The sequence below is a fragment of the Nematolebias whitei genome, chromosome 6, assembly GCF_014905685.2.
Source record: "Nematolebias whitei isolate Nwh7 chromosome 6, NemWhi1, whole genome shotgun sequence".
NCBI classification, from domain to species: Eukaryota; Metazoa; Chordata; class Actinopteri; order Cyprinodontiformes; family Rivulidae; genus Nematolebias; species Nematolebias whitei.
The window spans coordinates 18,573,518-18,598,584 of record NC_056503.1 but is presented as its reverse complement, the minus strand read 5'-3'; the positions used below and the strand labels follow the sequence as shown (position 1 = coordinate 18,598,584).

Sequence of the window (25,067 nt, the reverse complement as noted above, 5' to 3'; positions counted from 1 at the left end):
TACTACTACTACTACTACTACTACTACTACTACTACTACTACTACTAAAAGAGGCTGTAAAATTACTGTACTGGCTGCTTAGTTTTTTTTCAACTAATGACACACAGATGTTGCAATTTTATTTACGTGGCAATGCAATGTGGGTAAATGACATAGAAGTGTTGCTCCCGCATGAGCTCCATTATCTTGATTGTTAATTTTGGACATTATCTGACATTCAGCCCTGTAATTTGAACTAGAGCACAATAAAAGAGAGGAGAATAGAGAAATGACTCAGCTTTGCATTATGTCCAAAGCTAATAACATTTGATACAAAGTTAATATGACATTAGCTCCAGGACTAATAGAGTTAGCTCCAGAGCTAATAGCAGCCCAATAAAGTTGTCAGGTCATCTGGATGGTTTCTTTTTTGTTGTTGTTGTTGTTGAAACGTTTTGTCCTTTATCCAAAGGACTTCATCAGTCCGAGAAGCCACAACAAGCTCAGTCCTACAAGTAGCACACTCACATAGTGGGCCAATCAGTTTGATAGTGATAAGATGGTTTCTGGAGTCTGCCCTCTCCCCTGTCGACTCCTCTGAGGCAGCCATAGCCAAAGTGGTTCAAAACATCATCTGTTTGTTCATCATCATCATCATCAACAACAACACAGAAACCACCATCAAACTGGTTGGTCCACTATGTGAGTGAGCTACTTGTATAGGACTGAGCTTGTTGTGGCTCCTCGGACTGATGAAGTCCTTTGGATGAAGGACAAAATGTTTCAGTAAAAAATAAAGAAACCATTCAGATGACCTGACTTAACTTTGATGGATATTTTACCTGGATTATTGAGCATGAAGTTTGATAGTAATATAGCATTAGCTCCAACAATAACATTTGATCCAGAACTAATACATATGTTAGCTAGTTATGACATAGCCTCCAAAACTGATGTATCTACGGTGTTAGCGGCTGCGCTAAAAGCGTTAGCTCCAGACCTAAATATATTCACGGTGTTAGCTCCAGAGCTAAATATATTCACGGTGTTAGCTCCAGAGCTAAAAAAATGAAACATCACAAGTTGATCACATTTGGTTGTTCTGACCCATATATTGTAATATATACAAAATACAACTTTATTGTCAGATGTCATAACTTTTTTGCCTTTACTTCTTGTGTTTTACTCTCCACTACAATTGATGTACGTCATCACCCAGAGTGCATTGCACTGGTAAAATAATGGTGACGTTCTTAGGTGAAAAACGTAATAAATATCTATAATTTTTAAGAAATTAGTTTTCATGCATTCACAAACAACAACTTTTAGTAGAATAGAGAAATAACAGCATAGTAAATCTAATATGTGCAAGTATTCGGAGATCCCTTTAAAAAATGTCAAAATAGGCTAGAACGCTAAATTTAGACGTTTTGCTAATATTTTGCATTGATTAGGGGAGAATAATTCCATTTACGCATTAAAGGTGATGGTCAATCATCATTCCTTCAAGAAAGACTGTAATTTCTTCTGGAGCTACAGATAGAATCATGACATGATCAATGCATTTTTTTAACAGTTATTAGCTTGTAAATGGCAATAAGGCTGCAATCCTGATCTTTGACCTTTGTATGCAAAGAAGAGGTTTATACCTGGCTCAGTGCTGGCCATGCCAGAGACGTGACCATGTTATCAGTGATGAGAAAATTACAGTTACATTGTGTGTACAGACATGTATGCTTCTGTCACCACAAACAGCCTGCTCCTGCTTGAATTTCTGCTTAGGGAGGGTAACACAAGCCCCCTTGTAGTGTGCTGTCCACCAGAGGGCAGAGCAGAACCTCTCACCACCAAGGAGCAGGGAAGCTACAGCTCAAAGACTTCTCTCAGTAAGTATTTAGACATATTTTTATGGGAAAACAGAATTTGTTTGGAGTTATCCATCACTCTTATGCAGATGAAATAGTAAACATGATTTCAATCAGCAGTGGGCTCAGAATGGGACAACTTTTTTCTAAATGTTGCTCTGCAAGACCATTCCCCACTCTCCTCTGCATCTGCAGGACAAAGAAGTCCAGCTCCGATGCCAGAGGAGCAGCGTGAACTGTTTCACCATGGGAAAAACTCTGCGGGCCTCACCGTGGAGAGGAAATACGGGAGCAGCAGTTTGACAACACCGGCCTCCTTCCTCCATATCCCTTCATACTGGGACTGTACTGGATCATCTCATTAAAGAGTCAACCTTCCACAGAGCAAGCAGAAAATAAAGTCGCAGGGTTTTAAATAGCTTTAGATGCACTGCTTCTTTTCTTTTTCAATGTTACATAGCTTTACAGAATGAATGTAACAAATGTTTGTCGTCTCCATGACAAAATCAGGCTCTAGTGCTCCAATAAATTATGTAGCAGACTATAAAAAGCATGATGTGGATGACTACATGATAAATGTAATGCACAGTAGCAGTCACTACACCACAACTTGTATTAAAAACAAGTTAGAGGTGAATATACTCAAAAAATGCAGTGAAATTACAGATAAAAAAAAAGATGTATATAAATATGTATGCATATAAATACTAGAATCAAACTGGCAAAATCTCCACCCTAAAAAGAGGTATTATTTCAAATTGCAGGCTAATACATGGTTATAACATTTGTATATTCTTTTTATACAATAAAAACAACCAAAGGTATCAGACTCCAACTTTGGTAACCTTTATAATCATATCCATTGTTGTAAAAAAAACTGTAATGTACCTTTAGTACCTAGCCGTGCACAATATGCTGTAAAGTCCCTCTGAAAACTTCATTACCCAAAATGCAGTGTTTTTATGGTGAGTACACGACGACGTTGCCTACAAAATAAAAGTATTCAAAAAATGACAACAATTTGAAGTCAATGGTGGTCTAAAAAAACAAACTTTAAAGTTAGTAAAATAAGTGCTATGTTGTGAGATACTAGAACATTTTTAAATAGACGGAACATTTGAGTTAAATAGGCCATTAGTTGGCTTCAGACAACCTGTTTATAAATTCACTGTCTTGTTTTGAAAAGCTGTACCGGAAATCTGGTGAGTTTGTAGATTAGCTTAACCGCACTGATGCTCCTGTCGCGGATCGGAAGGATGCGGCGAAGTAGATGGAGGAGGAGGAGGAGGAGGTGAAAGGCTGGAAGGCGGAGAGCAGAATGAGCTGGTCGGACGAGCGGAAGGATGCGGATTACGGGGGCCTACCGGTCAGTCTCCCGTCCGACGGAGGTTTCGGTCGTTTGAAACAAAGAAGTCTGGAGGAAGTGAGTCCGGCCTGCGGGTTGTTGACGCAGAGGAGCCAGTGATCCGCGCGTCGCCTCAGATTGACACTGAGGAGGGCTCGGCGCCGATAAGGATGATTTTAGCTCTACTGCTTCTTGTTTGATAGGTTAATTTAACGCTCTTAAATTGTTTTTCCTGCCCGCTGTGTCTTTAACATCAACAGAAGAGGATAAATCAAAGTAACCCCCATCCCTGTTGTGTCGAGGGTCAGCTGCCCTCAGAGCTTTAGCCGTTATTTTAGCATCCTCAGCACCTGATTCTTCCCTCGTGCCGCTTCAGACTGGATGTCACCCTGAGGGGAGCGCCTAAAACTCATAAAAATACAAATAAGTAACAAAATAACCGTGTTTCAACATGAGCTGCTTCACTGGGATATTCATATCGACGGCTTTATGTCTGCTTAGCAGCGGCCAGTCCGCCGCACCTTATTCCTCGGGCCTGTCTCGAGCCATCCGCGTGCCACTGCGGCAAGGCGCTCGCGACAAGCAATCCCCGCTGCCACCTGCTGCTGCCTTCAGTGAAGAAGGCGGCGCGAGCGGGAACCGCAGGCGGAGAGCAGCGGCGGAGGGCGGGGCCAGCTTCGTGGGCATGATTGACAACCTGCGGGGGAAGTCGGGCCAGGGGTACTACGTGGAGATGGCCGTGGGTTCTCCTCTACAGAAGGTAGGTGATTTATTTACTTATTAATTAAGTAAAACTGTTTTTTGCGTTTTCTTTTCTTTTTTAGTTATGGACCAGGGGTGATTCTAGAATCTTCCCCAGGGGTGCTTAGCCCCCAGTGTAATGACTCTTGGCTTGAACAACTTGGTGGCCATTCGCATCAGAAGCATTAATAATATAAAATAGATAAAATATCTCAGAAACCACTGGACAGATTTTAGTGAACGGCCAGGAAACAATTGTCGGATGTTCAAGTGATCAATCTTTGGAGTCAACCTGAATCAAGATGGCCGCCACAGTCAACAAATCAAAGCTCTGTTTTTCCGAATCTAAATTTAGGCAAACTTTGTATTCAAACAGTTAAAAAAAATCTATCTGATTTTATCTTGGTGTTGCATTAATGTCCACGCTTTAGCTACCCAGATTAACCCTCCTGCTGCCCTTGGGTTACATGACCCAAAGGAGACCTCTTGGATCATTTTGAACCAAGAGCAGCAGGAGGGGTTAACAGAAAACTGAACTTGCAACACACAGACAGCTTGCTTTAAAGGTAAAGATTCAATATTCTGTATGGGAAATGTTAAACTACTTAAATATGCGACGTGATAGTCCAGTTCTGTTGACCCCGCACTGACAGAGTTGGTGTGTGTGTGTAAATGAAACCAGTAATTCTTCAAGGTGAGGACTGCCAGCTGGGTGCAGATGCCTGCGCTGGTCAGCATACAGGGAGTGAGCGCAACACAAAGGAGAGGTCAACTTGTATGAGAACGGAGAGAGAGAGACGAGACGAGACGAAAAATGTGAAACTGAAATAAATGAACAGAAGTGGTGGGTTGGTGAGAAAAGGAGATGGGTGAGGACTGAGTGAGAATGGAGAAGGTGTTGGAAGGATGGAGAGTGGGTGTTAGACAAAGAAGATACAGGGATCACAGTTTCAGGAGGCTTCGACTCGACTTGCCACAGGAAGCTTGAAGAAATAACAAAAACTTTATTAAGCAAAACAGAAGGCTGACGTGTAGACTGGATGTGACATGTAACACGCGGCGTAATGTTCCACTGAATTCTGGACTGAACAGTGACGGGTTATATGGTCTGAGAGGACAAGGAGACGGAAGACAGCTGAGGTAAAATGAGACAGGGCGCAGGTGAAAGTGAGCGTGGCAGGACCCAGGGGCAGAAAAACAAACTGGAACAAAGTACTGAGCAGAGGCAAGGAGTAAACTAATATAAAAACCAAACATCACAAGAACAAACATGAAAATAAAATTCTAAACAGAAAACCAAACACTACGCAGGAGCAGAGCTTCGTGTACATATCCTCACGGAGCAATTTGAGATAAGTTGACCTATCCAAGGCCAAGCGGGAAAGCCATATTCAAATAAACAACAATTGTTTTGGGGCAGGTCGACTCTACTGATTTCATGTCTGCTTTCATAGTTTCTGCTGGTACACTCAATGGTGAATCCAAACACAGATTTGTGGTCATTCCGCTGGTCTGTGCTTGTAGCCTTCTCCAAGGTCGATTCCTTCATGCCAGCGAGTTCCAGGCTCGTAAAGCATGTGAGTCTGAGCGCTTGAAGGACGGTACAATCCTTCATATCAGGCAGGCAGCCTCACCATTTCCAAAAACTGCTGCCGACACGTCCTAATTTGTCGATATCTCAGGTACCCGCTGATTTCAAAAAGCAGATAATCCTGTTGTCGTAATCCAATTATGTACACGTCGTGTGTCTCTTCAGGGCAAGAGGGTTCTCCTGCACCCTGTTTTCTCATTGAGAAATTTTATCAATTGCATTGAGGCCAGCTGATCGGATCCATAACTTACAATTCGGAAGATGTGTAAAGAGAGGCTCTGAGAGATTCACAGGACAAGAGCAAAAGCAGGAGGGAGCCAGGAGAGGGAAAGAAAGCATCCGTCTTCGTCAAGAGCAAGTCGGGAGAAAAAAAAATCATGAGAGGGGGAGGTGGTTTCTCAGCATTTTAAAACTTGAAGGAAAGTCCATCAATTGCTTCCTGTCAACCCAGAGTTTTAGAGTGTGTCCATCTTTTGTCGAGAAATAATGTTTTCGCCATTTTGGTCCAACCTTGAACGTAACGCTCTGCTCAGTGTTGCAGCGTTGGCATGTCGCACGTGAATCGTCATATGTTTGTATCACACCATATTTTACTCAATATCTGTAAAACTCACTGTGATGTCTTCTGTAGACCAAGGCTGAGTAGCTGTGGTGGCCATCTTGAATTGTGTTAACTAAAAGTTATTCAGGTGAATGTGTGCATCCATTGATTACTTTCTGAAAGTGTCATTACAGTTCTTTTGGAATTCATGAAATCTTTTGCCAGGAGAGTTGATTCTGTTAGGTAAGGACAAAGTTTTAAACATAAATCGGTAAGCCCTCAGAGTTTAAACTAGGGATCAGTCTCAGCTACTACCACACCACGTTTAAAATCAATATCTGTAAAAGTGATGTGTTTTAGTCATTTTATTATGTTGTGGTTATCGTGAGTCAGATTAACTCCGAGAGTTAAACAAAATATTTTTATTAAAATTGATTCATTAGATATTTTGCTAACTGTACAAACAAGCACACACGAGGCAAAAACATTACCACTCTGCCATTGCCCTCAGCAGCGAGCAATAACAAAACTCTGTGGAGAAACAATCAGGGAGACAAAAGCCTTTAAAGTGCTCCGTCACTCCAGCTCTGAGAGATGCTGAAGCTTGTAGGAGATTTTTCTGTGTGGCTCAGATCACCACGGGGACAAGAGCCTCTCTCCAGCCCCATGTGCTGTCTGAAACTGGGCTTCATTTACCGATAATAAAAATTCTGCTGAACTCTGTCAAATGGTTCAGTTTGAAGGAGTTTACTCCAGTAGTTCTCCAGATTAATTGTTATTCAACTTGACGTCTGGGTATGCACTCAATATAAACAAAGCACACCAATCTGCATACTCTAGTAAACAAATCTGAGCATAAATACCAAATATCAAAATTGTTGGACTATTTCATCCTGTTTTTGACCTTTTTTTAGTGGGTTAACAAACGTGGTGGTTGGCATCTGGTCAGAAACTATGATGTTTAATTTAGGGAAACATTATCCAGTAATGTGAGAAAAATACTGTGCAGATTATTTGATTATGTCGTGCATTATTTTGACTGGTGTTCATGCTGTTGCAGTGAGTAGCTTCAAGCGTGTCAAGAGGACTTTTTATTTTCATTTGTTCGGTTTGTTTTGACATTATAGAGCAGGCGGTGTCACACGCTCATGGTTCAACACTGCATTCACCGCAGCATCCAGGACAAGCCTGAATCCTCGCAGCACTGTGACCATCGATTTTTAAAAAATCAATATGAATGCAGTTATGGGAAGAAGAAAAAAAATCTTAAGTTTATGAGGTTCATGTCAAAGATCTGTGGACTCTTAGTGTCGACCCAGACGCTTTGTGAACTGAATACAAAACATTTAATACTTTTGTGGCATGTTTTTAGACTTATTTGCTGAATGCAGCATCGTGGAAGTGACCTTAAGTCTTTAATGACAGCGCTAAGCTGTGTAGCTTTGTGCTGCAGTGACTTCTCCGTCTGTAGTGACGGGGGGTGGGGGCAGATATAACGGTTGAAACAGACGAGCTCTCATCCCAGACAGGATAGGAAAGCAGAGAGAGTGCAGGGAAAGGTCTCTGTGTTTCAGGATGCAGCCTGCGATGCTTTATGCATTACTGAGCTCGATGACTCGGTTCTGGACAGTCAGCAGGTTTCTGTCCCAGGCAGGAAGACAAAGCATTATGAGTGATGGCTATGGTGTTTTACACAAAGCATTACACAGGCTGTGAGTGTGGACCTGCTTTGTGTGTGTGTTAGAAATAAAGGAGACAAAGTCGGGATTTATTCTGGGCTGCTGGGCTCGGCCCCTGAGACGGTATCACTCCTCAGGATATTTTAAGAGCCAATCCATTATTGAACAGCTTGCTTTGTGTCTATGGCCGTCTGCCTGGACGCCTCCTCGCCGCTCCTTTCTACTAATGTCTTTCTTTGAGTCTATCACTCACTAACAAAAAATAAATAAATCATGAATGGTGCTGGCGAGGTACAGCCAGCTACATGTATTAAATGCACTGTGAATTGATGAATGAAGAAACTGAATATTTCTGCTTTCACGAGTCGGTGAGCTCCATTCACACATTCACCGACTGTTTTGACTGACTGAGCAAAATATGATACTTGTATAGAGATGCAGGCAAAAGAGGAGGGGACGGAAGAGAGTGAGAGTAGGTTAGCAATCTGAGAGGAAGAGAGGGGGAGAGTGGAGACGAAGAGGGGACAGAAAAGGACATTTAGATGAGACGTATTGGAGGGTACTCCTACGGAGAAAGGGATATCAGGAATACCTGCGGAGACCAAACGGAACAGTTGGATTATAATCAAATACAACTTGAGTTCAGATGAAATTGGGACGTGTAAAATATGAATAAAAAGAAAGAGAATGCATTGATTTGTAAATATAAAAAAACATGTTCACAATGGAACATAGTAAACATATCAAATGTTTAAGTCAAGAAATTGTACCATGTATAGGAACACATAAGGCACCATCCTGTTATGTTTCCTAGTTGGCAACATCCCCTCTTCTTTTAACAACAGTCTGTAAACGTCCAGGAACTGAGGAGACCAGCGCTGGAGGTTTGGGAGGGGAAAGTTGTCCCATTCTCGTCTGATGTAGGATTCTAGCTATCCATTCGTCCTGGGTCTTCTTTGCTGCACTTTTTGTTTCATGTTGCGCCAGTTGTTTCCAACTGGTGAGAGGTCTGGACTTCAGGCGGGCCGGTTCAGCACCTGGACTCTTGGATGAAGCCATGCTGTTACAATGGATGCAGTAGGTGGTTTAGTATTGTTCTGCTGAAATCTACAAGGCCTTCCCTGAATTGGGAGCATATGCCTGTATATACTAACATACATTGATGGTGTATTTCCAGATGTGTAAACTGCCCATGCCAGAGACATTAATGCACCCCCATACAGTCAGAGAGGCAGACTTGAAATGGAGCGCTGACAACAGGCTGGATGGTCCCTCACTCTCCTCTTTAGAGGACGTAGTGTCTGGTTTCTAAAACAAATTTCAAAATTTGATACCTCTGGCCCCAGAACAATTCTCTGCTTCGCCTCAGTTCACTTTAAACAAGCTTTGTCCCAGAGAAGACAGCAGCAGTTCTGGGTGATGTTCTCATGCCTCTTCTTTGCCTGATAGAGCTTTAAGCAGCATTGGTGGATGGCACGGTGAACTGTGTTTACCAACAGTGATCAGTGGAAGTGTTCCTGAGCCCATGCAGTGATGTGCTGTGCAGATGTGAAAATCTAATTTCTTGTCTGTTTTTGTACACGTAACAGTTAAACATCCTGGTGGATACAGGAAGTAGTAACTTTGCTGTGGGGGCAGCTGCTCATCCATTCCTGCGCAGATACTACCATCGATCACTGTGAGTACGGACAGGCATGTCAAATCTAGCAGCACAATTGTTAAACATGACCATGAACTGAAGAAACTAAACCTCCTGTGGTCCTTCACAGCTCTACCTCATACCGTGACCTGGGCAGGAGTGTGTACGTTCCCTACACTCAGGGTCGCTGGGAAGGAGAGCTGGGCACAGACTTGGTGTCTGTGCCGCACGGCCCGAATGCAACGCTGCGTGCCAACGTCGCCGCAATCACCCAGTCAGACCGCTTCTTCATCAATGGGTCTAACTGGGAGGGAATCCTGGGACTTGCTTATGCTGATATAGCTCGGGTAATGACATTTTATCACTTACATCTGGAGAAGTTTTTAAATAGTCTCATTTTCTCCGTGCGTGTTTGTGAGCTTAATCCACAAATCCATCATCCATGATCCATCACAACCCACTTCTACTTTGGTGTGTAGCTGCAATTAGACCTATAAACAGTCTCTATCAAAAACTGGGTTATTTTTTCTTATTATGCTCACAACATACACGGACAGACAAACGGATGGACGCTATGTCCAATGCCCCCTCTTAGCTCCACGATGGGGGACAACAAAAGAACTGTAAGAAAACTCAGGTGTTAAAGCAGAAGAAAACACATTATTTCAACATATAATTTTTTTTAACTCAGTGAAACATGGTAGTGTCAGTACCATGGTTTGAGTCTGTTGCTGAACATAGTTTAAGTTGCTCTATTATGGCTTATTTGCACTGCTCCTCATCAGCCCCAACTCTGCTCAGCTCAGCCTGGATTTGCACCTGCACTGCAGGACCGATTCTGGAGGCGTGTCCAGAATCCAAGTCCTGCTAATGAGAGTTCTGCGATGAGTTAAACTCAAAGCAGTCTGCTCCTCAGATAAATAATGTTAAATTATTATTTTATATATGAATGTTTCTGAGATGACTTCTGTTGTGACTTGGCGCTATATAAATAAACTGAATTAAATCTGATGAACCAGATCCTACAAAAACTTCTATATTTAAAATTCTATATTTTTCTTCATCATTTGATGTATTTGCGCTCATTGTGGTTTTGTTTCTTGTATACAGATTATTTTTAGCTTTGACTTAAAGTTTTAATTTAAAGTGTAATTCTTGTTTTGTGATTTGTACATCTGTGGGTTAGAATAAAGTTGAACTAAAGGCTGTATTTCTTCTTTGGTATGGTATGGTATAAAGTTTATTCATTTTAAAAAAGTACAAAACAATTCCATAACAATATAAAAAAAGAAACAAAAGATTTAAAATGAAAGGCAGCAGAAAGAAGAAAAAAATCTTATTATATCTGCCCCTTTTTTCAAACAATTATTTCAATCATAATAATTTTCAAGTAACAGAAAAAAATTAATAACTCTTTCTAATTTTTCTAATTCTAATACAAAACACACACTAAGCTACTTAATATCCATCCATCCATTATCTTTACCCGTTTATTCCATTTTTGGGTCACGGGGGTCGCTGGTGCCCATGTCCAGCAATCACTGTGCAAGGGGCGGGGTACACCCTGGACGGGTTGGAGACAGGGCCACATAGAGACAAACGAGACAAGCAACCATTCACTCTCTCACTCACACCTAGGGACAATTTAGAGTTACCAATCAGCCTAACACGCATGTTTTTGGTCTGTGGGAGGACACCGGAGTACCCGGAGAAAACCCACGAATGCACGGAGAGAACATGCAAACTCCACCCAGAAAGGCCCCTGGACCGGGGTTTGAACCAGGGACCTGCTCGCTGAGAGGCAGCAGCTCTACCAGTTGCGCCACCGTGCTTTTTTAACAATCCAGCTTTGATCTTTTTCTTAAATGTACACATTGACTTGGCAAACATGTTTGAGGAAAATATTCCTGAGAGATCCAATAATTTTGTCTTTTTATGATTTTTCAGCTGAGTTAACTTTAATTAACAGATTATTTAATAAAGTCAAAGTAAAAACAGGATTTCATGATAAAGCCATAACCGTTTATTTATTTTTATTCTTCACTGATTAAAAAAAAACGTTATTTTTTATACATAAAATGTTTTTAATAAAACGTTTCCACCCTTTGTCCCGGTCCTCCCTCCTGCCAGGGCTCGGAATCCAGCCTTTGTGAACATGCAAGGCCGGGGCTCGGGGTCCGGCCTCGCGTGCTTCAACAGGTCAGCAGCTCGTATGATCCTCCGCAGTGACTCAGCTCGCTCGAATTTTATCGTCGGTCACCAAACACCAAAAATGCCTGGACTTCAGAATTAAACACGGCGTTGTCATTATTGTTTTTAAAATCTTTAAAATAGATCCAGCCGCGGCTCCGCGTTCCGAGAAATTGCAAATGGCGGATCTGTGAAAAGTTTCTGAGATCCAGTGACTCCTCCCCCTGACCAATCAGTGACCTGCATTCACGTTTCAGTCCGGACTCAGCTCGACTCAGCTCGAACGGTCCCACCAGAAAAACGGACGAAAAGAGACTTTTACTGAATCAGCCTCAAATCAGCTAAAAATAGTAGCTAAAGTACTGGTGCAAAAGGGTTCTTTCCGTGGCAGGCTGCCCAGAGTTGGGGCTTATTAGGGGCAGTGCAAACGGGGCATTAGTGGTAAAGAGGAATCCAGCTGTTTGCTTTGGTCGTGTACCCAGTACTTTATCTGTCTTCTGTCTTCCAGCCTGATGAGACACTCGAGCCTTTCTTTGACTCCTTGGTTCGCCAGTCGTCGGTCCCCAACCTCTTCTCTCTCCAGCTGTGTGGCGCCGGCTTCACCCAGAACTACTCCCTGGGCAGCTCCACCGTCGGCGGCAGCATGGTGATTCACACGTACACAAGCACAAATCATGTCATAAGGTCTGTGAGCTGTGGTTTTAATTTTTCCCTGTGCTCTTAGATCATTGGAGGAGTGGACTCATTCCTGTATGTGGGGGAGCTTTGGTATACTCCCATCCGCAGAGAGTGGTACTATGAGGTCATTATCGTACGGATTGAGGTGAATGGACAGGACCTCAACATGGACTGTAAAGAGGTAAAAGTACATTCAGAACAAAACAAATAGAGATTTTTGTTTAATTAGTCAACGAAAAAGCTTTTTACCAGATTTTCAGTGTTGGTCTTTTAAACATTTTTCCCTGCAGTATAACTATGATAAGAGCATTGTGGACAGTGGTACCACCAACCTTCGGCTGCCAAGGAAAGTCTTCCAGGCTGCTGTCAAGGCTATTGAAGCTGCCTCCTCTGTAAGTTCATCATAAACTGCAGATCCTCGGTGGAACGGCATGCATAAGTCATGGATCAGAGTCAAAGTTTGCTATGGCTAAAAATATTCCATCCATCTTTTACCTGCGTCTTCCTTTTTGGGTATCACTGGTGTCCATATCCATGTTCTCTTCGTGCATGCGTGGGTTTTCTCCGGGTACTCCGGTTTCCTCCCACAGACCAAAAACATGCATGTTAGGCTGATTGGTAACTCTAAATTGTCCCTAGGTGTGAGTGAGAGAGTGAATGGTTGTTTGTCTCGTTTGTCTCTATGTGGCCCTGTGATGGACTTGCGACCCGTCCAGGGTGTACCCCGCCCCTCGCACAGTGATTGCTGGACATGGGCACCAGCGACCCCCGTGACCCAAAATGGAACAAGCGGGTAAAGAAAATGGATGGATGGATGGATGGATGGATGGTGTCCATATCCAGCAGTCACTGTGCAAGAGGCGGGGGACACCTTGGACAGGTCTCCAGTCCATCACAGGGACACATAGAGACAAAGGAGACAAACAACCATTCACTCTCACTCACACCTAGAGACAATTTAGAGTTACCAGTCAGCCATGCTGGTACACTCCCATCTGCAGGGAGTGGTACAATGAGCTCATTATCAATTTCCTCCCACAGACCAAAAACATCATGCATGTTTTTGGTCTGTGGGAGGAAACCGGAGTACCTGGAGAAAACCCATGCATGCACGGAGAGAACGTGTAAGCTCCACCCAGAAAGGTCCTGGGCCAGGGATTTGAACCGGCAACTCTCTCATTGAGGGACAACAGCTCTACCAACTGAGCCACCGTGCTGCCGTAAAAATGTTCCATATAACCAAAATATTTTGCGTGAAGTGAAAATTTTTCCCACCTTTCTTTAACTACGTATAGTCCCTGCATTCGCTGCTGATGTTTAATAAGCAGATATGAGAGGAACAAAAGATCAGAAGTCCTTCTGACCTGCTTTTCAGACGGAGCAGTTTCCTTCTGGGTTCTGGCTGGGGGAGCAGCTGGTATGTTGGCAGGCTGGCACCACACCGTGGCACATCTTTCCTGTCATCTCCCTCTACCTGATGAGTGAAAACCGCAACCAGTCCTTCAGAATCTCCATCCTGCCACAGGTAACAACTTTGTCTGGGTCTGAATTTGGTCACATAAAGCGACTCCTCGGTTCAACAAGGAGAAACTGTGTGTTACAAACAATGTTAAACTGTAAACATATGTACAAATTATCCAGAGACCATCAGTTTTATTTTAAAGAGATTATTGAATATGCCTAAAATTTGTTCAAATAAATTATAATTTGTAATTATAACAAGATTACATGTATAATCAGCCCATAATAATAGACCAATATGTTTTTTTCTGTGCTTTCAAACAGAAATTTTATTCATTAAAAAACTCTCCACCCATGAGGCATTTTATTTTATACATATTCTTGAAATGAAAGTATGTCCTAGAGGGGGGGGGGAAGTAAACTTCCACATTTAAACTACTTCTGGTGCATTTATTTTGAAAAGTTTGTATCTGTTTTTCTCTATTCTGACATCAAATCCCACAGAGTAGAAAACACAGCTGCCAGATGTGCTCAGTTGATTTCACAGGAGCATTTAAAGACAACAAACAAAAGCATGAAGCAGCTAGCATCAGTTTATGAACATAAATGAGTCCTCGAGGCTCAGTGAGACTAACCTATATAAATAAAGGTTGAGTGAATCACAGTGTGAGAGTTCAGTAACCCATCAACAAAAAAGCAGCCGGTGATGCTCAAAGCTCCTGATTAACATGTGCCAGCGCCCCCTACAGGACAGTTATGTCCGCGCTATAACCTCCAGCCTGTAGCTTCTCTGAGATTCTGCTGACACCACAGATTGTCAATAAAATATCAAAATTCTAGCAATATCTGAATATTATTTCAGCTGCAAAGGAAGTATCAATGTTCGTGTTTTTATATAGGGTTAATTACATTGTTTAAAGATTTGTTTTCTCTACTGCAATACTGTGAGATGGTTGTATTTATTTAATTATTTTTTTATGATAAAGTCAGAATCTCATGCTGGCCCGGATCAAACTACTTTCTACTACCCAGGAGTATATTTCTGTTTACAAGTTATCAAGAGCAACTAAATTTTACTTTACCTTGATTTAAATTAGAAAAATATTGAGTAAAGACTCAACGTTTGCCTAGATATTTTTGTTTCAGGCTGAGACAGCTCTAAAAGACTGACTAGTTTCTTGTGGAGAAAAACTATAGACAAAGAACATTATTACGCAGGTAAATAAGGTGGTGGATTTTCTCCCTAAGGAACATGAATGGTCATAAAGTTAAAGGACGATACAAAGGTTAAATAAAGTATAAACTACAGTATTTTCCGCCGTAAATGTTGCACCGCCGTATAAGTCGCATCAGTCCAATTATGTCCAGTAAAGTGGAAAAATCCATAAATATGTCGCTTCGCCGTATAAGTTGCATCTATAATGCGTCACCGCTGACAACCCAGAAATGTGGGCCAGTGTTGTGCCAAAAATGGATTGACTGCCAAATGGCGGCCACAGGAGTGTGCACGGGAGGACTTTAACAGAATTAAACAAGATTAACACCTAAAAACAATTATTTGTTTGCTCAATATTATAGCAAAGGTTGAACTATTCCTTAATAAATGCACTTTAATGGTCAAATCAGCTGAATTTCTAAAAATAGTTTCCGTTCACCCAGCTTCACCCAGTGTCACCTGCTGCTGTGCTGTGAAGCAAGCACGTGCAGCTGTACGAGCCTCCGCATTTCTTAAAAATTTAACAAGATAACCACCTAAAAACATTTATTTATTTGCTCGAAATTATAGTAAAGGTGTATCTCAGTTGATCTTTGACGGTCAAAATGTGGCAAAATGAAGCAGACGAAATGAAACGGCTTTAACATTACTACATACCCACCCGCCCATAATGATGACAGAAACACCTATTTATTTCATTTTTTTATTCAAACCCGGTGAATTCTTCATCCTCTGTGTTTCTGGCAAAGAGTTCTGCCAACTCCTGAGGTAGGTGATGTAGCGCTGTCTCCTCTTCCTCCCCGGGGCTGTCAGAGTCCTCCTCTGCGTCAGCTCCAGCTGCAGCTCCAGCTAACATCTCGGTCTTTCTGAACCCCGACTGGATCGTTTCTGTGGTGACTGAGGTCCACGCTTCATCGATCCAGCCGAGGACCTGCTGGAACGTCGCGTAGTGCATCCGTCCTGTAGCCGTGAAGCTGTGCTCTCCGTCCACTGTTCCCAAAGGCGGCGCAGAGCTGCTTTGAAGCTCCGGTTCACAGAAATGTCCAGAGGCTGCAGCACTTTTGTCAAGCTTCCCGGGATGATGGCAGGGTTGGAGTTGCACGCTTTAATTTTATCTTTAAATTGCGGCTTGATGTGCACACACATGCTGTCCTTCACCAGCAGGGCTTTTTTTGCTCTAAAAAAATCCATCTGGCCACTTCGTGTGTCTCTTTGTGGGCCACACGTTCATCATGTCTGTGTATGGCAAGCCCTTTTAACATAAAATCGAGTAGTCTGACTATCTGTAGTTACATTCTAGATATCTTAAATTGAGTTTTGACTAGGCACAATTACATTTTGACTAGTCAGAATGCTAATTTAAGATATCTTGAATTACATTCTGACTAGTCAGAATAACAATTCAAGATATCTTGAATTACATTTTGACTAGTCAGAATAACAATTCAAGATATCTTAAATGACGTCACCTGATTCGTCATTTGACGGGTCAAACATCCGTAATTACAATTCAAGATATCTCGAATGTAATTATGACTAGTCAGAATGACACTTTTAGATATCTTGAATTAAGAAATGACGCGTAGGACCCGCGGCTGCTACTTAGGTGTTCAAACAGCTGCCTGCAGAATTTTGTGTGGCTGCAATGGCGCTAGCTGTTCTGGACAACATTGTTAGAAAATGCCACAACTTCCTGTGGCTCTATTGTTAGCGTTAGACAGTGAGGAAAATGGCTCAGTCTCTGCGCTGTTGTTTTTGTTCAGTTCCTGGTTGTTCTTGTGGGGCAAGAAAACAACCGTATCTGTCCTACCATGCTTTACTGCACTCTCACAGCCTGCTTGAGTCACCATAATTAGTCAGTGTCTTACCTGAGAGAAGATTGGCTGGCTTTTGGATTTTTGTATGTGAATGTGAGGCCCATGTTTGTTTGTTTTGCAATTCTTAAGTATTATTCATATTTATTTTTGTTAATTTCATATTTATATTCCAGGTTGAAGGTGACAGTTGAGTCTCGTGTAGGTTCTGTTCCAGTGTTTACTTGTAAACAAACCCAAGTGTCTTTTCTGTGTATAAATGATGTCCTTGGGTGAAAGTCCTAAGGTGGTGTTGCAGTAAGTTTATAAAATAAAAATAACATCCATACCCAAGCTTGTCACATGTATGTAAATTGTTCTAGTGTTACGTAGTTACCAGTAGATAGTTAATGTTTTGAATTATTTTAAACATTCAATTAAAACACACTTGAGCAGCATACTGTACTGTTTTTTTATTTGTGGATTGATTCAGTTGAATTACAAGGAAAACAAGTGCAATTTACAATATCTAGTAAAAACAAAAAACGTAACTATTTAAGTTAACATTTTATAACTGTACAATATAAATTGATAGTGGATTATAGATATTTGATCAAATTATGTAATTTCAAATTAAATAAATTGGCACATTTATGTATTTTTCATGAATAACTATTTACAGTATTTACGTCTAAAAAGTTAAGTCTGGTCCTCTGGACATTCAAAAAAACAAAACAAACAAAAAAAAAAGAAGGTAGAAACGTTTCGTCTTTCATCTGAAAGGCTTCTTCAGTCTGAGGTGCTGCTCAAAGTCACTTTTATTGTCAAAAACTGCAACATGTACAGGACATACACAGGATTGAAATTACATTTCTCTCAGACCCCAGTGCAACAATAACCATTTAACATTAAAACATTTATTAAACATAAGCATAAAATGAAGTAATAAATGGTTCACACATTTACACATGGTTGTCAGCAGCAAACTGGTTGATCCACTCTGAGAAGGTGCTATTTAAGAGACTGAGCTGAATACAGCTCCTCAGACTGAGGAAGTCTCTCGGATGAGAGACGAAACATTTTTACTTTTTGTGTGTGTTTGTTTTGTTGTTTTGCTTTTTGAATGTCCAGAGGACCAGACTTAACTTTTTTAGATTTTCCTACCTGGATCATTGAGCATCATCAAGATACAGTATTTACAGTGATTCACACAGATTGAGACTGATTAAAAATATGAAGGAACAAAAGGGTGATTTATAAATTTTGTTTCTTGCTGCATTGATATAAACACATGGATGAAGGTGTTGAAGTAAAACATGTCCAGTTTAGACTTCATCTGATCAATCAATCGATCATCAATCTGATCATCACACCATACCCGTTCAACAGTTATTGTTTAGTGTACCCGCTGATCATCTGAGCTGCCAGTGCTGTCAGCAGACTCCTCCTCTGCACTTCCTCTGTAAGCAACATGGAAAGTGGAAACAGCTAGCAGTAAGCCTTGGTTGTCGAAGCTGTACCCATGCAGGACATCTGGACTGCTCCCTGGTTCTGGCCTGTACTTCATGTGACACTTGCAAAGACTGAAGGTGCATAAGTTGACCGAGTGTGGCCACAAAACACATGTTGGGAAGACTATGCAGCATCGAAGGAAGAGCAGGAGGTCTGGAGCCATGTGGTGCAGAATGATGCTACGCAGGACTTCTCAGGTGGGCACTGGTGAGACCCCAGTGAGCCCTGTGGCACAGGACCAAGTCTGGATGGTACCAGCTCCAAAGCTGAGAGACCATCTCTAGGATAAGTGTGACAAGTGGTTGGGACTCCAGCTGGTGGTTTTTCTCCCGATGCCAGGATGTCAGGATCTGGAAGTGGTCCAACAAACACACGAGTGACAGAATCACAATAAGTTTTGACAGTTTGGACATAAAAACATTAACCCAAAGGTTATACCTGTGAAAGCTCTGTAAAGCGTGGAGTGCAAACATCTTTTCACCAGTTTTGGGCTTTCGCACCACCACCACCACCACCTCGCTGGCAGGTTCAGGATGGAGTCCCTTTCAAGAAATAAACATAAAAATATGTCAAACTAAAAAATAATTAAATGTAAAGAGACAAGTGAGCAATTTTGTAGGACACAGTGGGACAGATTTGAGAGTTAAGATTTTTACTTAACTTGCAAATATTACTAATCCATAGAGGTTGAACCTGCATTTATTAATTACCTACAAAAACAAACAATTCTAAACAAGTTAGGAGAGAAAAATATATTTGACACAAGTAATATTGAGACTATGACAAATTTCACATGGCACTAATAATATACAGGTGGGAAAGTTATTACAGTTATTGTGATGAGAATCATAACCATCAAATAATGTAACAGAAAAGAATGTGTTCCACTCTTATTTTATTTTTTTTACCTGTGTTCTTTGTAAATCTCTTGTGCGGGCCAGTGCAGGAGGACCAGTTGGCAGCTGGAGTTGGGAGTAGTGGGCAGTCTGGTAAAAAAAAAAAGTGCAACTACATGGTTACAAAAACCTTTACCAGCTGTGCACTTCTACAGAAATAAGCCAACATTTCTTTTTTCAACACCCAGTGAGATCTAAAATAGATCTGATTTTAGCACACACACACACATATATATAATTAATACTTGTTATAACATATTTAGCTTTAAACAAGTAATAGATTGTAGATTGATTCACTTAACACATCACCTTACATACTGTATACACAGCACGCTACATACACACATAAACATATGTTTGGCACTAATGGAACCTCATAAAAATATAATAAAAATTTTTATATCATGTCTGTCTCAAACACTCCAAATAATGTAGCACACTAAATTAAGCTTCTTTATTACGATGTTTATGCGCTTCATATGTTGTAGCTAACGGTTAGCTTGCTAAGCTACGTCTTTTCTTACCTTGACAGCTGTGGAGATTTTCTTCATGGAAAAACTTTTGTCCTTTCAAGTTTATTAGTTCGAGAATTCACCGCTGCGATTTCCTCCTCAGCAGCGAAAGAAAAGATTGGCAAATTAAGCAAAGATGTTGAAAAGAGAGACATTTCTCCTCAGTGCAAAGACTCGCAAAGCAGGAAGTGTCGGTTTCCGGTTGTCGTGAAAAAGACGTCGCAAAAAAACTCTTCTTGTTTCAGATACAATAAATAATCCGAGCTGCCGCGCTAAAAATCATGTTAAAAATACGAGCGTTGTGTTGGACTGACCTGATTTTGCAGATTATAAAATAAAAAGGCTACAATGCTTTATGATTTTTCCGCCAAAATGCTACGTAAATCTGTGACGTTTTGACTAGTCAGAATAACAATTCAAGATATCTTGAATGTCATTCTGACTAGTCAAAATGTGAATTCAAGATATCTTGAATAGAAAAGCCGTCTACATGATAAAATATTCAAGATATCTTGAATTCATTTTGAGATATCTTAAAAGGAATTTTGACTAGTCATAAGTACAGTTCTAGATATCTGTAAGTTAGTTTTGCCTAGTCGTTATTTGCTTTCAAGATATCTACAATTTAATTTGCACTAGTCAAAACTTCATTTTTGATATCTACAAATACATTTAAGATATCTTGAATAATGACGTAATTTAAGATATCTTTAATTGTAATTATGACTAGTCAGAACTAAAAGTGAGATATCTTGAAAGCAAATAATGACTAGTCAAAATTAACTTAGAGATATCTAGAACTGTATTTTTGACTAGTCAAAATTCAGTTCAAGATATCTTGAATTGAAGCCTCCATACAACTCAATGGTAAATCTGACGTCATTATGACTAGTCAGAATGTAATTAGAGATATCTTAAATAAGTATTTTGACTAGTCAAAATGCAATTCAAGATATCTTAAATAACCAATATGTCTAGTCAAAACTCAGTTTCAGATATCTGGAATGTAAGCGTTGTGAATCCTATTTTATGTTAAAAGGGCTTGCCATAGTCTGTGTCCATCCACCCCTTCTTATTAACTGTCACAACCACGCAAGGGGAAGCTCCTCCTTCAGCATGGTTTTATGCCTACAGGTATACCGGTAGTCGTCAAAAGCCTAGAGGGTCCTCTAGCGCCCATAGTGGCCAAAAGTGGTACTGCATTTTTTTTCAGTCAGAATGAATAGAAACGATCATATCTCAGCCAAAAATTAGTCTAAAAATATGGGAAAAAATCCATAAATACGTCGCTTCGCCATATAAGTCACAGGGCATGAAAATTAGGCAAAAAACTGACATACAATGAAAAATACGGTATAAGAAATACATCCCTGCAGAGTGTTTATGAATGCCTTCTCAAAGTTTTTGCATGATTCTTTTGCAGCTTATAATACTTTACTTACCCATTTATAAGAAACAGCTATTTTATACATCAGCCATTTTATGAATATTTTTATTTCTTGTGTGCAGCAATACCTGCGTCCAGTGGAGGATGTGGCCTCTGTGCAGGAGGACTGCTACAAGTTTGCTGTGTCTCAGTCCAGCACCGGCACCGTGATGGGAGCTGTCATCATGGAGGGCTTCTACGTCGTGTTTGACCGAGAGAACAAACGCATCGGCTTTGCTGTCAGCACTTGCCATGGTGAGGATAACCGCACAGACGGATGAAGGGAAAAGAGACGAAATAACTGAAGAAGCTTAATTTTAAGTAAAAATGTAACATGAACAAAGAGTCAAAAATGACTGATGAAACCTGCCAAAGAAACTGAAACTGAGTTGTTAATGCTAAGAGAAGCAGAACACTAACTAAATGCTACAAGGTTATAAGGAAGCTAGAAATAGGAAAACTTTAGCTAGGCTACCTAAATATGTAGTAAAAGTGCAGCTAAACACTTGCAGAAAGAAGCAAAACACCATCTAAACGCTAAAAGGAGCAAAACACTATCTAGAAATGCTAAAACACTAGCTTAAAGGATAGCTAATGATGTAAAACTGTAGCTAATAACTAAAGGTAGCAAAACACTAGCTAAATATGTAGTAAAAGTGTATCTAAAAGTAGCAAAACTCACTAAAAGAAGAACAACACAATCTAAAGATAGTAAAACATTAGCTAAGTAGGTAGTAAAAGATCAAAAGGCATACAACGAAAAAACAAAAGTCACAGCACTCATCTGAATGATCTGAACGTTTTGATAAATGAATAAATTAATATTATATTACTTAATAAAGTAGTGTTATTGTAAAACGCATAAACCAAAACTGTAAAACCAAACTGAAGCAGTATTCGCACTCGTACGTTTATGGTGCAAAAACAGAACAAACATGAAGGAAAAGAATAAAATAAGATAGAACTTTACTGATCAGGCAGGAATACAGAAATTCAACAAAACTAAACCTGTTTAGCGTTTCTGTAGAGCACATTATCTCTGTTTACTTTAAAGCTGTGCTTCCTGCACTCCCTCTCACAGTGCACGATGAATTTCGCACCGCCTCGGTCGAGGGCCCGTTCCACGGCGTCGACCTGGAGGACTGTGGCTACAACATCCCTCAGACAGACGAGTCCACGCTGATGACCATCGCCTACATCATGGCAGGGATCTGTGCGCTCTTCATGCTGCCTCTGTGTCTCATGGTGTGTCAGTGGCGCTTCGTTCGCTGCCTCCACCCACACGGGGACTTTGCAGACGACATATCGCTCCTAAAATGACGGGAAGCGGTTGCAGGCTGTTGACACGTACAGGCGAATAGCCGGACCGAGTTGACATTCGCTGAATGGGACGTTACAAAAAGACGCTGCTGTCATCAAGTTGTTTGCGAGGGGAACTAGAGCCATCATGAACTTGCCGGGACAAGAAGAGGTGCTGCTGTCGGCGCCTGTTTAAGCTACTGGACCTGTGCTCATCAGCATGGAGTGAAATGCAAAACTAACTGTTCTTTCTATGAATAAACCTCACAGATACATCAGATTTGGAAAGATGGTTGTACTTTCCCCCCATTCTTCAAACCATCGTGTACTTGCTACAGGTTGGTTTGGAAGGTTGGGGGGACGTCTATATAAGGAACCAATCTGGAAGTGTTTAGCTCTGGTATAATTTGAGTATAAGAACGTGGTTATACTGTACGTGTGTTTGTGTCTGGAGTGAATGAACCAAGCTGCACCTCTAATAATATGAAAATAAGAGAATGATACAAGACAAATATTACACTTTGTTGCACATGTCTATGATGAACCCCACAAAGAAAAAGAAGTATGCAGAAGGAGGCTGCTTTGTAAACTTATTGAAAATACAAAATTGTTTTTGCTTGTGTGAAATGGTGACTGCTGATCGGTCATCATCAGATGTCACTTTTATCTTCTCATCCTGATAACGTACATGTATCTGCTGTACATAAAAGTGTTCATTTAAAGTCTTTATTTGCACAGAACACAGTGCTCGCTCAGTTGCACGTGTAACACATCAGACAAACCTAACAGGGCTTCTGTCACACACAAACAGCCTAACTTGCTGTTTAACTGGGACCATATATGCTCTGGAAAGGAAACCAGCCCAAAGTATGATGGAGTTTGTGTTGTCTGAAGAAGCTGTAAATAGATTAACTAACTGGATATTTATGTGTCAGGTTCTGACAGCGTTGTCGACCCAATAAAGTACGTATTGTAACTGTAAACTGATTGTTCCTTTCTTTCAGCCAAATGGAAAAACACTAAGTTTAAAGCAGAACAACTCGCAGTCAGACTTGTCTTCTCTGGTTTTTAAGACAGCCCAAATTATTTAGAACTTCATTAATGAAAATAATACCCTTCAACCAGGTTGCTGCTTTTAATTAATGGAATAGGACAAGTGTCCATGACTTTACATGGTGACTCATCTTTGGTAGTTAACTGAGCAGATCAACTTCTGCATGCAAATACTGTACATTTATCTTTAGCTGGTTTCTTAACATTTGGTCTTAACCATTGACTGCAAATTCTGTTGTTTTTCTCATTTCTTTTGTTGTCCATCCATTATTATATCCATTATCCTTACCCGCTTCTTCCTTTCTGTGTCACGGGGGTCACTAGCGTCCATGTCCAGAAGTCTGTGCGAGAGATGGGGGACACCCTAGACAGGCTGCAAGTCCACCACTGGGACAGAGACAAAAGAGACAACTGTTCACTCTCTCACTCACACCTAGGGACAATTTAGTTACCAATCAGCTTATTAGGCATGTTTTTGGTTTGTTTTGAGTACCTGGAGAAAACCCATGCATACACAGAGAGAACATGCAAACTCCACCCAGAAAGACCCCTGTGCCTTGGCTGGGATTCAATTCGACCACCTTCTTACTGAGAGGCAACAGCTCTACCAACTGAGCCACCGTACCCATTTTGACATTTTGAAGACGCACATTAATTTGAACTAAGTACATTGTTCTTCTGCAGCTTTTTTTACTTTGCCATTGCTTGCTACAACTTTGAGGCACTAATTAATTAGAACCCCTGCAATATTTAAAAATAGAAATTTACTTAGATGTTTAATCAATCTTATGGTCTGGAAAAACTTTTGAACTCAAACAGATCAAGGTGTGGCCTTTGCTCTCCTGTGTTTACTATCCTGGGGAGCCAATCAGATTTTGCGCTCCACGTTTGCGTATGACGTATTACGTCGCTATCAGCGGCAGCGCTTGTGATTTACGGAAATGAACTAAAGCTCGGGAGATATCGCTCGAAATATTTAGTCGTTACCACTCGTGAGAAAGCCATATTTCAGTGGAAACGTGAGTTGCGTTTGTGTTGTTGTTGTGTAAAATATAATCTTTATATTTTTTGTTCGACCTTGTTTATTTTACATGTATAATCTTAATCGGTGCCGTTATGACAGTCGCTATTTTGAAAGCTAACAACCGCTGCGGGTGAAACTCGAGCCCTTCTTGTTTTTTATTAGTCTGACGTTTTTCGTACTCGTCGTTAATGTAAAACGATTTGTATTTCCAGCGTAGATGAAGTAGGTTTTAGGTCGTTTTAAAGAATCTTAATTAAAAGCCAAAACATGGTTTAATTAAGCTAGCTTACATGCAAAATACAAAACTAAACCGAAAGCTAACGTCACGTGCGAGCTGAAAAAAAAAAACGCTGCTGTCCGTAAAGAAAGGGCTTTTAAAGAACAATTTAACAGTTTTAAATGAGTGGTACTGATAATATGACATTATTCACACGCAGTTAAATAAGTTTATAAGCTTTAATAATGTGGTCAGAGGGCATGGGTGCTGTCTGTGGGACAGTTGAACTTCCAGAAGGCTTTGTCGTTTAGTGCCAGTGGTAACGGTTATTTAACAAAGAAAACACAATTCAGTGCCATAGTTCACACACACACACACACACACACACACACACACACACACACACACAC

At 40.8% G+C, this 25,067-nt stretch overlaps 2 protein-coding genes across 2 annotated transcripts in view; both read left to right on the top strand.

Moving 5' to 3' along the window:
* Positions 1 to 2,079, top strand: part of LOC119411563 (T-box transcription factor TBX1) — a 4,870-nt gene extending 2,791 nt beyond the window's left edge. The window contains exon 7 of the mRNA XM_037678517.1: positions 2,040 to 2,079. Coding sequence (XP_037534445.1) covers positions 2,040 to 2,079 — 40 coding nt within the window. The remainder of the gene's footprint in view (positions 1 to 2,039) is intronic.
* Positions 2,080 to 3,475: 1,396 nt separating this feature from the next.
* On the top strand, positions 3,476 to 23,337 carry bace1 (beta-secretase 1). Its single transcript, XM_037678088.1, has 9 exons — positions 3,476 to 3,949; positions 9,331 to 9,419; positions 9,511 to 9,727; positions 12,079 to 12,216; positions 12,295 to 12,429; positions 12,539 to 12,640; positions 13,624 to 13,773; positions 21,148 to 21,319; positions 22,146 to 23,337. The coding sequence occupies exons 1-9, from the start codon at positions 3,641 to 3,643 to the stop codon at positions 22,382 to 22,384; spliced, it is 1,551 nt and encodes a 516-aa protein (XP_037534016.1). The 5' UTR covers positions 3,476 to 3,640; the 3' UTR covers positions 22,385 to 23,337.
* The last annotated feature ends 1,730 nt before the right edge of the window (positions 23,338 to 25,067 follow it).